At 37.8% G+C, this 15,745-nt stretch overlaps 1 protein-coding gene across 1 annotated transcript in view; it reads left to right on the top strand.

The window, feature by feature from the left end:
* The window catches only part of LOC100729205 (solute carrier organic anion transporter family member 4C1-like), a 43,015-nt gene extending 39,383 nt beyond the window's left edge, over window positions 1-3,632 (top strand). The window contains exon 11 of the mRNA XM_063246762.1: window positions 575-3,632. Within this exon, the coding sequence (XP_063102832.1) occupies window positions 575-735 (161 nt within the window). The 3' untranslated portion in view covers window positions 736-3,632. The remainder of the gene's footprint in view (window positions 1-574) is intronic.
* Window positions 3,633-15,745: the final 12,113 nt, after the last annotated feature.

Raw genomic sequence — 15,745 nt, 5'->3', positions numbered from 1 at the left:
ACTCACGACCACCTGCTTGCAAGGCAAGTACTTATGCTGCCAAGCTAAACCCTCCGCCCCGAATTATTACTAATTATGATATAATTTCGTAGATTTTTTTCCTAAGAATTACAAAGCATTTTTATTTTAAGAATTTTTCATTTTGTATATGAAAACTTTGCAACTTCTTACTCAGGTTCAGGGATTAAGCTAATTTATTTTCTCACTGACTTTTGGTTGCTTGTAATTTTTTTTAAGTAAGACACTGCATTATTAAAGTTAGAAATATAACATGGATTTAGATCCTATATAGTACTTAATCTACAAGAATGTAAATGATGACCAAGAATAAGACTAGTATTATTGTAAAATTAATTCTAATTGTTTAGAAAGAAAATAAATGCTAATTAACTTGTACATAAGTGTTGTATTTTTCCCTAATGTTTTAAGATTTTAAAATACAGAACTAGAATGTTCATATGATCCTTTTCTTTAAAATTGTGAATTGCTGTTCATGTAGAATTTTTTAAAGGCCATTATTTTTTCCAGGAACTAAAACCTCAAATGTGTGATTAATTTTTGGTTTTGCATTTAGGTGTTACTTGTAAAATTATCACAATTTTCTTCAATGGACTTGCAGTCTTCTTGTACAAATCACCTCCACCAGGCACTGAGGTGTCATTTCAAAATCAGAATGCAGATGTGACTGCTGTCTCAATAGAACAAGCCCTCAACAAAGGAGTGAATGATGGGTGAAAGAAGAAGGTGTCTTATAGCTGGAAAATCAGTCTTCATTTTGGAGAATATAGTACCATTACAGCATTATCTGCCCAATAAGGACACCATTTTAACAGCTGATGCTTTTTAACTGAGTGTGTTCGTTGCATGTGTGTGCACTGTTGATTTGTTTCAAAGCAAGAATCAGACCTGTGCCTTCAAGGTCCACTGAAGCTTCAAATCACATATGCTCACTTTTTTCCACACTCTAGGTATGAAATCACCAACTAATAACAAGAAAGCCAGCCAGCCGTTAGTTAAATGTTTACATTTTTAAAACATGGTGAGAAAAAAATTCCAAAGGAGCAGTGTTTTCTTTTTTACAATTTGTTATGTTTTAATTTTCATTGTTAATAGTTTGAGTTTATTTGAAAATGAATCGTGCAAAATTAAACTCATCAAATTTATGCAATGTCCTATGAGGATTATTATAGGAAGCTCATGAGTTTAAAGGCAGCTTTATAAAATAGTTTCTTTTTAAGTTATGTGTATTATTTTGAACTTTATTTAACACAGTAAATTATCAAACTGTTAGAATATTGGTTACTTATCTTCTTTGTGTTCCAATATATGGTGAATACAGAAATACCAGCTTTGAATACACCTGTTTTCACTTTAACTTAAAAATTCCAGGAAGTAATTTGTTGAGTTTTTAACACTTAATTTTTATGATCCTGTGATAGTATTATTCAGTTGCATATATTGCAGAGGATAGAACCTGCCTCGCTAATAAAAAGTGCCAATGATCTGTGAAAAGAGGGCTGGTAGGGTAGAGCTAAGTGATAGAGCTCAGTTTATAACTTTGTTTATTCAGGTCACATTTACATCACATTAACTCAGAATATGGAGGGAATCGCAGTGAACATCCTCAAAAATAACTTTTACTATGGTTAAGAATTTCCCTGATTGAGAACAGTGTTCAAGGGCTAGGGGTGTTGCTCAGTAGTAAAGCACGACCTCCCTATTGTGCTTGAGGCTCAACTTCCTAAACCTGAGCCAGGGAAAAGCAATTTGAAATTTAACCCCAGAAGTGATTACATTTGAATGTTTTTCCAAACTAAAGACTTGGTAGGTTTCCCCTATCAGTCTTAAGTTAGTTTTTTACGGGCAGTGTTCTTGTTATACTGTGATCAGGATACTGCAAACTGAGAGTGAAGACCTAGTAGAAAGTCAACATGAGAAGCTGTAGAAGTTGGCAGGATGTCACTGATTTTTGGCAACAGTCTGTGGGCAAGGATCATTCAAGAACCTAGTAGCAGTACAGACTGAGATTCAAGAAGAGGTAAGTTAGGAGTCAGACAAGCAAGTTGAATATCCTGAGAGAGAACCAGTGGGTCAGTAATCAGAGGGGCAGATCTACTTAACTAGGAACATTTAAACAAGCATCAAAGGAAGAAGGCTGCCAAAAATTTAAAAAATTTGTTCTTGGAAACAAAATCTCAGCAACCAAAGGGATATGCAAGATAGAGGAATACATGATGGTATCTCAGTTGGGTATGTCCCTCCACTCAGCAAGACACGTTTTAAATGTTTCCACGTGGTGGGGCCAAGACTAAGGGACTTCCTGTGTTTTCTACTTGGAAGCAAGTGATTCAGTGGGAGAATTTCTTAGCTGTAAAAGAATGGCAAATTCTAAGAACCTCCCTGAAAGAAATGTGAAATGAAAACAAAGCAAACAGAATAACTATACAAATACTTTAGACCAGAGCCACTTAATTTTAGAAAAAGAGAAAAAAAAAAAGATAACTCCACAGAGAGAAATAGTTTGATGAGTTAATAAGTAAATAACTTTCATAAAGATTGTTAGTTACCAAGGGCTACCCTGCGTTAAATGTATTGTTTTATAAGATGATATATTTTTACAAACTTTTAATGAAAGTGGTTGCAATAGAACAGTCATTTTCCCATTCAAAAGGAATCTGACTCCTCTTTATACTATACATCTATGGAAAGAATACCTCATTTCAATGATAGGGTGATACAGACACTATTATAATTTATGACCCTTGTTTTTTGCTTTGGAATTCACCTAGGTCAGTGGTGGCAAATCTCTTGCATTTGTGTCACAGTGGGCTGTTTGTTGTCATTGAAAGCTCTAAAAGCTTTGCCATCACTGACCTAGGTTGTATGTGTTGGTATGCTACTTCTAGAAAAATTTTTCACAAGTTATGTTTTTCATAATTTATAATGATTGTATTCAAAAAGTTTGAACTCACAAGTTGACCTATTATGATTTTGTATATAATTGGATATATTACCTTAGAATTTAAGCATTTTGACTTCCTACAGCAGAAAATACATGGAAAGAACTGTATGCATTTTACTATGTAAATTGGAAGAAAATATAAATAAAAGTTTAGAATGTTCAGATTTCTCTTTATTGTAAATGACTTTGCCATATATGTCTTTTATTAAATCAAAGTATTTACATTAGAGCAAGCGACTTTATTAAACGACACAGATTTTGAAATTTGATTAATCTCAGTTTGAATATAAGCACACTTATTAATGGGAAAGGGAAATTGTACTTTGGAAGTCAAATGTAATTAATGATTTTGAGTATCTCAATAAATATGTTTCATTAACTATAAATTACACTGATTATGAAATATGTATTGGGAAATTTCTCTCAATAATAGTTTCCTTGTATAACAAATTGAACATCTGAGATTTGTATGAGTAACCATATGTTACAAATGGCATATTATAAAACATCTGATATTTACAGAAGTAATGTAGTTTTGGAAGGAATGTGTTTAGTTCATCTCAGTTTATCAAAGTGCTTGGCACAGAACTTGTAAATCATATTGGGTACTAATGTTCTTTATCCTCTCTGTATCCACACTAAGTTCCCACATTAAATTTGTTTTTTATGAGTCCTTAGTTTTTCCTAATCTGTAACAGTTCCTTGTTTCATTCATGATGTGTTTCTTTTCTATTGCTGAGTCCTAAACAAGTTTAAATTCTAGTAACTTAAAATGATGCTTATTGTCTTACAGTCAGGACTTTAGGAGCAGTTATGCTTCATGGTTCTGAAGGTCTAAAGTGATTACAGTAAAGACTGAGCCTACAGAATCATTAAAGATGTGCCCAGGATTAGATAACCTTCCTGTAAACATGTGTGTTTGTGTGAGGGTTAAAGAAGTCCATTCCTCTGCATGTGAGCCATTTCATAGAGCATAATGACATGCAGAGGTCTTATGTCTTAGTGTCTTATTGTCACCCAGTTTTAGAAGTAATATATCCCTTTTATTGCATTTCACTGGTCTTGCAGCACAGGTAATACTCATTGAACCTGCAAAGACCCTTCACCACAGTACCTAGATGCATTTTTTTAAATAAGTAAAACCAAGGGCATAAATATATGAATACTTCCAATTGAAATTTAGTGCCAGGAAGTTAATCTAGTCTTTTTTCTTATTGTAGACCCTTTCTCTGAGAGCAAGAAACCTGGTTTTCATTATCCACAACAAATTATTTGTCCTATATTGAATTTCTTACTAGTGACATGGCAAATTATTAAAATTTAGTATCATAAAACAGTATCTGTCTATTACTCACATTTATTTATGTCAAAAGTCCAGGCAGAGTGTAGTGTGTTTTTCAGTTCCATGGTTCTCAAATCAAGTTAAGGTTGTAGTCAATAATGAATAAGGTTATATTCAATGATGGAAGCTCTAGAGGGAGTTGGGAGAAATCAAGTACAGGGCATTTCAAAAATAAAGTCTTTTTCATCCTGGCTAGTAACTGGGTCTTAATGTTCCTGTGTGCTGCAGACCAATCACATTGCTTAGCTCATGCACCGCCCCTCACTTCCTCCATCTGCAAAGCCAGCAATGTCGGCTCTCAAGATCTAAATTTTTCTGAGTTCCTTTCTCCTATCTCTGCTCCACCTACCCTTTTCATAAATAAAATTCTCTACTTTGTAAAATAAAATTCTCTACTTTGAAGGGCTTGTGTTTTATATCAATCTGGACAACCTGAGATAAATTCATTGTGTGGGGGGTTGAATCAGTCATTTTTTATTTTGAAACAGAGTCTTACTACATTGCTATTATAGCTCCTGTCAAGATGTTCCCCCAAACCTTAATGTATTTATAGGTGGGGTTTTAAAAACTATCAGGCTCTAGGGCATGTGATGCTGAGATTAAGGATGTGTGTTTGCTACATTACTTCACTGATTGGTTTGGCGTGGTTCTGGGGATGGGTAATGGGAAGATCCACCCCGAGTGTGGGTGCCACCACCGGAAGAGCAAGTAGTTTGGAAAGAATGAAGGGAGAGGCGGGCTGCTGCTGCTGCTTCACTGCTTTGCTGCCTTCTGCTCACCATGAACTGTTCTGCTCTGCGATGCCCCTCTGCCATGCGACCCTGACTTGGAGCCAGCTGTCTGTAAACTGACAGCGATAAACTGTGAGCCTAAATAATGCTTTCTGCCTTTAAGTTTGGGTGTCAGGTATTTTGTCTCAGCAAGGAAAAGTAAGATTTTGGTACTGAGGATGGGGTGGTTACTATGACTGTTCCTGATCTTGTGGTTTAGGAGCTGTTATGGTTGATAACACTTTTATGGTTGAGAAGTTAAAATTTTAACTAAGAGACTCAGCAGGGATCCAGGAACCTTGCTTTGTAAATATCCTCAGCCTGTGCAAGAGAAGGCCTCAGAGGTGGTGTAAGTACTAGACTTGCCCTGGGTGGGGGTAGCCTGCTTACAATATAAGGGAGGAGAAGAGATTTTTTCCCCCGGCTTTTAATCTGGCTGCCGCCTTGAAGTCTTGCCTTGGTGTTGTGCCACCCTGCCTTGAAGCCAGCTGATTATGGACTGAAACCTCCAAAAATTAAAATAAGCCTTTCTTTCCCTAATTTTGGGTATCAAGTGTTTTGTCTCAGCAACAAGAGAAAAGTAACCAAGACAAGGAGCCTTTGGAACTGGCTTGTGGTAAGAATTTGGAAAGATTTGGAGTTGCAAAATTGTGCCTAAGTCTTTTAGCAGTTGTAAAAAGTCCACATTGTGCTAGATTTGTGAGCAACTCCACTGCTAATCTAGACTTCACACTGCAAGATACATAATGGAGAGCTCTACAGGCAGGTAACTTGAGCACCTCAAATCTGTTGAAGGTAAAGATGTAGGGAAATGGGCAGATTTGGGATAACGGAGGTAGAGGTTGCAGCATCTTACTGGGTGATCTGCTCCTGTCTCCCTGAGCTCTTTGAAAAGCTGTGCAAACTGACCCATCTGTGACACAGTGGTGTAGTTCTCCGATTGTACGTTAGATGTCAGCGAAGCCAAAAGTCACAGGAGAGGAAAAACAAATCACAGTATCAAACCTGCCTGATTTTTTTCTCTTTAATAAACATTTGGGGAGATCAGGTAATTCAAGTGAAGAAGAGGTAGCTGTCAGAGATTTCTTACCTGCACTGTCTGAGGAAATGTGTTGCACGTTTTATGATCGCATCAGACAACAGGGAAATTAGTCTTTTTTAATTAGAATATACTGAGATTAACATTATGGACTAGAAAACCCACACATGTTACGGGTATTATCCAATATTTTTTTCATTGGTAAAATTTATATTTTATTAAGCAATTAAGCATAATTGGTGCAATACACTTGAAAACATGGTTAAAAACGATACTCTTTCCAGGTTTGCAGTTTCTGCATGAACCAGCAGGTGGTGGTATCGTTTCACAATGACAGTAAAAGGTAGTGTACCTGTGCTTTTTAAAACTCTTCTGAAAGGGGCTGGCGTTTTATGAGACAGTGTCTTGCTTTTCAGTTGAGGCTGGCCTTGAACTCACTGTGTAGCCCAGGCTGGCCTCAAACTAACATCTTGCCTCAGCCTCGTGTGCTGCGATTACAGGCCCGTGTCACTGTGCCCTAATTGTTGATGGAGTATTTCTGGGCTTTCTGAAAAAGTGGCATTTTTTTTTTTTTTTTTTACCACCATCATTCCTATTTGTAAGGATTTTGCTAGAATTTTAGTACTGCAGAGTACTGAAAAGATTTCCAGTTAATAACGATAATTGTCCCGTGGATACACTCTGTATTATTTTGATTTACTTTCTAGTTTGCAATAGAAAGGTGCATATTTCTTATGTTACACATTTAGTGACCAAGAGTGAACAGTGAATATTGCTCTGGTTTATTTTAAATGCCAGAAAGGTATTTAAATTACTATGAACAAGAGAATTTAGTCTTTCACAAGCACAGAAAATGTACTTGAAATTAATAAATTTCAAATTGTTGTCCAGGTGGTCTTTCGCTGATTAATGTAAATTCTGTGTACATTAAAAAAATTAACTTTTTAATTTTTTTGGCATGGTGCTAGGGCCAGGAACTTGTGGGTTTTTTTTTCTTTTTAACTATTCATACTGTTTCCTTCAGTGAAAATCTATAAAACTGATCAAAATAGCTGGGCATGGTGGCGCCTGCCTATTAACCTCAGCAATTGGGAGGCTAATGCGGGAGGATCCTTGTGAAGCTGAAGCCAGCGTGGACTGTATGGTGAGTACAAGGCCAGTTTAGATCATGTAATGAAATGCTGGACCAGCGGTTTAGCTCAGCAGCACATGTGCCTGCCTAGAAAACATGAGTTTGTGAGTTTGATCCCAGTACCCTCCCCAATAGTGAAATTCTGTCTCAAAAAAAAGATACTGATTAAAATTAAACTATTTAAAAATATTGAATCTGAGAACATAGACATTCTGTTTCATACTTGGCATACTTGGATCAAAGGAAGATTTCAGTTGGGTTTATAAAGTTAAAAGCATTTTTGGACATTTCTTTTTAAATTAACCAGAAGATTAATATGCAGAATTGTGCCTACTTTTTCCTCAAAAATCTAAAATCTATTTTCCTACACATACCTTGAATTTATTCTTTTTTTAGGTGAATAGTATTCCATTAAACTACCAGGCATACAGTCTACTTTCAGGATTTAGTTAATATGAATTGTTCTGCTATACACATTAGTATGCAGTGAAATAAATCATATAAGCTTAAATACCATATGGTATCTGTCATTTGAGTAAGGCAAAGTACAAAGGCCAACATAAAAGATGGCTAGAAGGAGACCAGGGGATAGACACCTTGCAGATGGGAAGAGGTCCAGGAGCCGGAGGGTGTGGGCAGAAGGGCAGGAGAAGGAGCAATCAGGAGAATTAAGATCCGACAGTACAGCTTCCAAATACCCACAATGAATGTAAACATTAAGGTTGTAAACATGAGGCAAGAATGATAACAAAGAGAATGAAAATGGGGAAAGAGGACTTCAATAGGGAGGGAAGGAGAGAGGGAGGTGGATGGGAAGGGGAAGAGGGTCAGGAAAGGAAAGGAAGGAGCTGAGTTGGTATGCATGCCTACCCCCAAGATAAGCGTCAACTTCATGTACTGCATTACATGTACAGTGAAACACACCAAAAAAATCCTTAATACTTATTTGACAAAATAAAGCCTAAGTTAAAAGTACATTAAGTTAATAAGTTGAAGACAGAGTAGAAGATAAAGTACTGAGCTTCTAGAAACTTGTACTGACCCTTCACTTTCCACCAGGCATTATTTTAAGCTCTAAAAATGTTTGAGGGAGAGAAGAGGAAAGAAAAAGAGAGGGACCTCTGTTTGTATTTATCCTCCCTAGGCTCATTGACTTTTATAAATAGAAGTGTATGTAAATAATCAACTGCATGAAAATCCTATTCTGTTTTTCACCAGGTATGTTATTATGGAGCACTTCAGAGTCATAATACAGATATATAGAACTGTGCAGCCTCCCACCTGCCAAGCCAGTGATCAATGAAGCTGAGGAGAGATGCCCTCCACACAGGGTCTACACTGTGAACCCAGCACTCCAGCGAGCCACGCCCACTTAACTGAGATTTCTCCTTGTGGGAGGGGGTCAGGCTTCACCAAACCCACAAAGGAGCCTTAAGGATGAGCAGCAGTGATTGATACTCACATAGGCAGCAGTCACCTTGGGTGAGGACCAAACCCTCCCTAGATGTCTTGGATACTTTTCTCTCATTGCTGGGACAAAACATCTAGCATCCAAAGTGAAGGAAGGAAAGGTTTATTTAGCTCATTGTTTATGGAGGTTCAGTGCATAATCAGCTGGCCCCCAGGCAGAGAGCTAGGGCACTGGGCCAAGGCAGCAGCTTGCACAAAAAGCAGGGACCAAGCCTCCTTTCCTCCCTTATATTTTAAACAGGCCAGCCCCTCACACAACAGGGTGAGTGTAGCACTCACAAAATCTCTGTGCCCTCCTCTTGCACTGGCTGAGATATTTACAAACTAAGGATCCTGGCTCCCTGCTGAGTCTTAGTTGAACTTCTAAACTTCTCAAGTTGACACAATGTTTAGCTCAGTGGGATAAGTGCCTGCCTTGTAAGCAGGCAGTCCTGAGTTCGATCCAGTACCGATAAAGATAAAAAAAAAAACAATGTGTCAACCACAATACTAGCCCTTTCCTTCCCAAGTTCTTATTCCTTCAGTGTGTGCTTACTAAGTGACTTGCTTCCCCATTTGATCCCTATTTAATCAATATTACTGAAGTGATTATACTGGGTACTCTTTCTTGTTGACTATAGTTTTGCCTCACCTTAAACCCACCTTGTGATTTTTCCATTAGGTCAATATTACCTAAGTGACTATTTTTATAAATTTATTAGATATAGTTTTGTCCCACCTTATAACCACCTTACCTCATGGTTGTGCTCTATAAAACTCCCTTGAGAAGTAGGTTCCAGGTTGTCTACTTGGGACCCCCTTCCTCCCTCTTAGACAGAAACCTTCTTTCTCCCAGTAAGTATCTCCTATTCTTAACATCTGTTGCTTCTGTAATTCATCCTTTGATTTTTAGAGAATGCAAACTCAACATGTCACATAGCTAGCAGATTGTAGATTTTCCTGTAATTTGGAGGTCATGCATGTTCCCTGTATCACATGTTCCATATCACTATATCACAATGACTGTAAACCAGCATCAAATATTGCCTAAAATCACCATTATTTCAAGGAAAAGATAATAAAAATGTTTATAAATTTCATTGGCTACATGATAGATTTTACTATATTAAAAGAATAAACTGGATATAGATTACATATTTTTCTCTACTATCTGTGAGTTGTCAAATGATAGAATTGTGGCAGTGGCTGAAAAGATAAGAAGTATGAAATATAAATGACCTTAATTTTAAGAATGCGGGGAGAGACCTCTAATCCCCTTGGGTACAGCATCCCCCCACATCAGCAATCTCTCCGTGGGACACACACATAGAGTGGAGGCATGTATGTAGCTTAGGTTTGGGGTGGAGCCTGAGGGGCATTAGGGATGCACAGGTAGCCCATTGGTATTCTTTTGGTGCCAGAGGTAAATTTCTAGGGGTAGGGGAGATGGAGCTCCTTGGTTTTGCCTCTAAGGCTTTATGGGCTACAGTGTCCTGTCTGGACCAAAACTCTTTCATCAAGAACCAATATAATTAAGGAAAAAAGTGTGACAAACTACTGAATTTAATTTATTGATACAATTTTATTTCAAGAATCTATAATATTTCAAGAATCTATAATAATCTGAAATATAAGTCACTTTCTAATATAAACTGAAAAGAAAATGTTGATTTTCTTGGTTCTTATTTTCAAGCTCTGTAATACCCAGGCTAAGTTTAGGGGAAAAACTGTGAAAAACAAATATATTGGCTAGTTTTGAATATGCTTAATAATTTCATCCATTATTGGGTTGTTAAGGTAAAAAATGCATCAAAGTCCAAGGGTCAAGGAAAATTTTATCCCAAGCTATTGAAGTAGGAAAGAGAGATAATTAAGTCTGAAATCACTCGTCTGAAACAGAAGTTGGAAAGATTTCTAAAAGGTGGGCTCAGAGACCTCTGTTTGCCACCTGTCCTCAACCAAATGAAACATAAGCTTTCTCATGTCTTTAAGACAGTTGATGCTTTTACAGCTTGGAGCAAGAAGCTCAGCTGAGTTGTGCTTCCACCTTCTCTAAGAATCTGGGAGAGGAGAGTACTATTTATCTCAATGATTTCATTTCAACGGGATAGATCTTGGATATTTTAGAGAGATATTGTCCGGCGCAGCTCCCCAATGAAACAGGAGACAGGAGACGCTCTTGTGGACAACAGTTAACTGCTGCTTTATTTACGCGGGCTCTGGTTTATATATTTGGCCGTGACCAATCACAGGCTGCCACGAGGAAGCAGGGCGGGAATGGGACGCAGGCTCCGGCCACCATATTCAGCTGTGGCCAATCAGGTGTTGCCACAGAGTATGGAGTGAGCACAAAGTGCGCACGGGTTGGCTAATTTAAAGAGGGACGTAGCGCATTGCGGAAGCTGGCGTGGTCCTTAGTCCCGGCTGGGGTATGGTATGTTGAGCGCCTGCGCCCAACAAGATATCCCTGGGTTGTAAAAAACAGCAAGAAGCTTTTAAACATATTTACATATTGAAAGAACAGACCAAAAGTGTAAGCAAAAGCTTTCTAAAGTAGATGCCCTAAGGGAGGTCAGCTTATTTATAATTTGAAAGAAGTCATTCTAAAGTGGGGTCAGAGCCAGGCACAGCGTTGCAAGCTTTTAGTTCCAGCTACTCAAAAGTCTGCAGTGGGAGGAGCTTGGTAACCCAGGAGTTCTAGGCCAGCTGGGCAATGGAGCAAGGCCTCATCTCAAAATTTTTCTCCTCTCTCTCTCGCTCTTATAGGTATATCTTCATCTGTTTACATGTTTATATACATGCCACATACTCAAGCTGAGGGAAATAAAATGTCAAGGCAGTCTTTGTCAAGGAGTACAATTCTGTTTTCAAATTTTCCTGAAGTTTCTTTAAATTTATATATCTATATTATAACTCATGGTGCTTGGTATTTGATTTTGGATTTAAGGACTTGGGTTCACAAAAGTCCATCCTAAATTTTAGTCTGACTCATCCTACTAGTTTTTCATTAAACAGCACATCTGTCAATAGATTTGTGGTTTTAATCAGACGAGTTTAACTGAGCAATTAGTTACTGGAGACTGAAAAAGCAAGCCACAATGTCTTCAACAGACACTGATCTGGCTTTTATGCTTTTAAATTCTGATATGAGATTAGCAATCATGCAAGACAGCTCTCAACAGGGCAGCCTGAGATAACAAGGCTCAGGCATACTAAAGTTAATTACCTACAGCAAATGGTTTGTATGTTACAATGAGGGATTGGGCCATAAGCACATTAAAACCACTATAATATGAGACATGAGAAAAAAAATGAGGGATGCAAATGTAATGCATGGACAGAAAGTCACACAGGAGATTAAGGAGATTACTGTGGTGTTTTATTCTAGTTAGAGTGATCTTCACTGGCAATGTTTCATGAATCTAGAGATGATGGTATACCAAGTTCACTTCTGTTTTTATTCTGCCTGTTTATTTTTTCACATTTTTAACTTTGCATAATTAGCTATGCAATGGCAAACAGAAACACAGAAAGGTCACACAGGATTTAGAGGCAAATTATTTAATGTTGATGGACACTGACTTCAAGAAAAAAATGTCAGGCCTGGAAAGGCCCGGGGAGGGAGGATTTTATGATGTTGCTAAGGGAAGTACAGAGGTAGAGTTTATGGCTGTCTTTGGTTCTGAGAGTGTACATCATCTTAACCAGCCATACATCCCAGTGACCAACCATTTCTAATAAACAGAAGTAACAGGAGCTGGGCATTTCACAGAAACTGGCGTATACCTGCTGGAGGGTGGGGAGACATTTTCTGCAGGAGCTACATCACAGAGATATAATCTATACACATGAAACTGATAGAGGAGAAATGTGACTCCTGACCTGCCAAATGTTCCACAACATTTAGGAATGAAGCAGAGAACAAAAGGAAGAAGGTAGGGGAATCTTGGGAAAAAGATTCCAAGCGGGATATCCATGAGGCCCTGGTCACAGGTAATATATACAGCAAAGTCACAATGTGGGTAAAATGTGGGTCAAACTACATTCAGTCCATAGGATTACAAGTACATCTGCTTATCTAATATTGCAGTAGGGAAATGAGTTGTGTGGCAGGGGTACACGGGAAGGACAAAGGCATTTTGGGTAGGGCTGAGTCCAGATGCTATGGTCAGCCAGCTGGGCAAGGATGCCTATCTGGATTCCCTTGACCAGTGGTGCTATTTTCAGTCTAATTTCCATTGCTGTTTATTCCTGAGGAGGAACTCGGCCTGGTGATCACCTCTGCACCTTGAGGCCTGTCCTTCTCCAGCTGTTCCTTCAGCCATGACTCTGATGTCTACATTTTTTGTGCTGACTTCCTTGAGGGTCCAGTATACCATCTCTGACAGTATATTAATTTCTTTTGTATATTAATTTCTATCTAACTTAGCTGCCTATAATAAAACTGCCAGGCATGACAGTGCAATAGGCTCTACCTTCTCAGCTGAACCCAGCTATTTTTCAACCTCATTTTCAGTCACAGAACTTAGATTTATACATTAGCAAGGGTTCAGTTAATGCAGAGATATACAGAGCATTTTATCAATTTTCAGTGAATTGCATGCATCAAGCGTGTTGCTTTTGTTAGGTAGAGGTTTCTATTTTAGTGGAAAGTCATTTGCTTACTATTTCTCACACACAAATAAATATGAATGAAGCTTAAGTATTCCTATGACATTTTAACAGTGACTTTGGAGCTGGTAATGTTTCGGTTAGTTAGAAATATAGGCAGTCAGACAGGGCCAGGCTCTCCAGGGAGCTGTCCCAAAGGACCAAATGTCTTGTCAACTTATAGGAGGCAGGCACCTCCTGCAGTGGGCCAGATCTCAAGACAAAAGGCAGAGCAAATACACCCACATCCTAAGGACTGACAATCTTAAGTAGTTATCTATCACCCTGAGGAAGCCAGGAGTCACTATCCCATCCCCTACAGGAAAAGACACAGTCCTTTAAGCACGCCTGCTTCCTACCTGACTCACTCCCCCGATTTGTTCCTGATTTAATCAATTTTACCTGAGAAATTAATCATGATTGACCACAGTTCTGTGCCAGCTTATGCCCACCTTGCCAATTCCCATGTTTTCCCCATCTTGGAAACGTCTTGCCTCAGATTTTTACACTATAAAGATCCCTGGAAAAGATGGTCTTTGGCAACCCACTCAGGACCCCTTCTGTCTGTCCCCCAGACAGAAGCTTTCTTTCTCTCAATAAATACATTCTGCTCGTAGCCTCCATTGTTCCAAAAATTCATTCTTTGATTTTAGAGAACATGAACTGATACTGGACATGTAGTAGGTTGAGAGTTTTGTTCGCCTGTATCAGTAAGGAGAAATGAAACCTAATTTAGGTAGCATCTTGGATCTGTGTTCCTTCCTCTTAGATATGATGTGCCAGACTCATCTCCACTTTAATAAATATGCATTTAACTCTCAGGGGGTGGAAAGGAGCAAGTATCTTTCTATTAGTACTGAAGAGGCACAGACTGAAGTGAGTTTACTGTGAGTCTATAAATTCATGAAGTATTTTTAGAGATTAGATACTCGTCCTGGTTTCCAGAGTTCCCAAGTTCTCAGACACAAATCTAGTGTCATAATAATCTTTTTCTTGGTGCACCTGATTCAAAAAAGGGTTAACTGTTCTTATTAATAAAGTAGATCAAAAGTAATTAAATGTTTATTCTGTGAATTAACAGTTATTTGAAAAAAGCAATACACACAATTTGAATGAAAATTATCTTACTATTTCATTTTGAAATAATCACAATTATTAATGTTTAACCAGTTGGATACAGTACTGCAGAAACATAGAAACCACATTGGATGCTTCTATGTTCCTTTGTTATCCCCAGTGGATTTTCACAAAGGATTCCTTTTTATCATAGCAACTACTAAGATTTGCAAAGATATGACATTACTGTAAGGAACTGCACAATCAAATGTTAAGATAGAATTGCTCTAGCAAGTAGTTTACATGGAGCCCAACAGATATCAAATAGCATTTTTTTCTAAAATAATTTATATGCTCTCTATGAGTTTGTTGCAGCACACTTGGGTGTATAAGGACAAACACAAATTAAGGAAAGAAAAAAGAAAACAAAGAGAGATTTCTCCAGTGTCCTTTTTCTTAGATGATTTCTTTTTGAAAATCTGTAATTGTCTCTTTGGAAGAGGAAAGATATATAAATGCTTGCCAAATCTAAAAAGGTCTTGCTCACTGAAGACCCAAGACTGCCTTTTTCAGAGACCCAGGAACTACCTCTTTGTAAGCTATATGAGGAAAAGACTCCAGATCTCCGGTCCCCCTTTCTGTGAGAAGGGAGAAGCCTATCTTCAGCAGATGTATTTGGTTTTGTTTGTATAAAGCCATTAGCTAATATGATGGTCATTGTCTTTACTAAGTCAGTTTAAGGAAGACCAACAGTGCTGGCAGGGCTTTTTACTTTATAACTACTTAGGGTTTATCTTGAGGGATGTAATGAGTTGGCTACATCAAAGTGTGGGAATTGTGCTATGAGGAGCATCCCATTCTGATTTTAATGTTTGATGATACAACTATTTCTTTTTCTTTCTTTGTGGAGAGTTTGTCTGAGTCAGGAGATTTTCTCTATCTATCTATCTATCTATCTATCTATCTATCTATCTACCTACATACATACCTATCCATATTTTTGTATTGGGGATCAAACCCAGGACCCCGTGATTCTCAGGCAGGTGCTTGTGCTGCTGAGCTATATCCCTGGCCCCTCTTTCTATGCTTTCTTTCATTTTTCTTGTTTTTTAAAATAATATTCTCCAACATGTGGTTTTGGATCTATTTTGACAAAACAATCTTGTTTTAGGAAAAATAGTGTAAAGTTAAAAAAATAAACTACATGGAAATTTTAAAAATTGTCAAAAAATCATCACCACAAAAGTTGACAGGAAAATGAACATAATTATAATGGATTTCTTGGTTTAGAAATATTTGATAAAACTAATCATAAGTGAATACATAACCAGAAGCTGTCCTCAGG

Source organism: Cavia porcellus, unplaced genomic scaffold, assembly GCF_034190915.1.
Source record: "Cavia porcellus strain 051 isolate PalLab524CR breed Dunkin Hartley unplaced genomic scaffold, mCavPor4.1 scaffold_4, whole genome shotgun sequence".
Classification (NCBI taxonomy): domain Eukaryota; kingdom Metazoa; phylum Chordata; class Mammalia; order Rodentia; family Caviidae; genus Cavia; species Cavia porcellus.
This window is presented reverse-complemented; position numbering and strand designations above follow the sequence as displayed.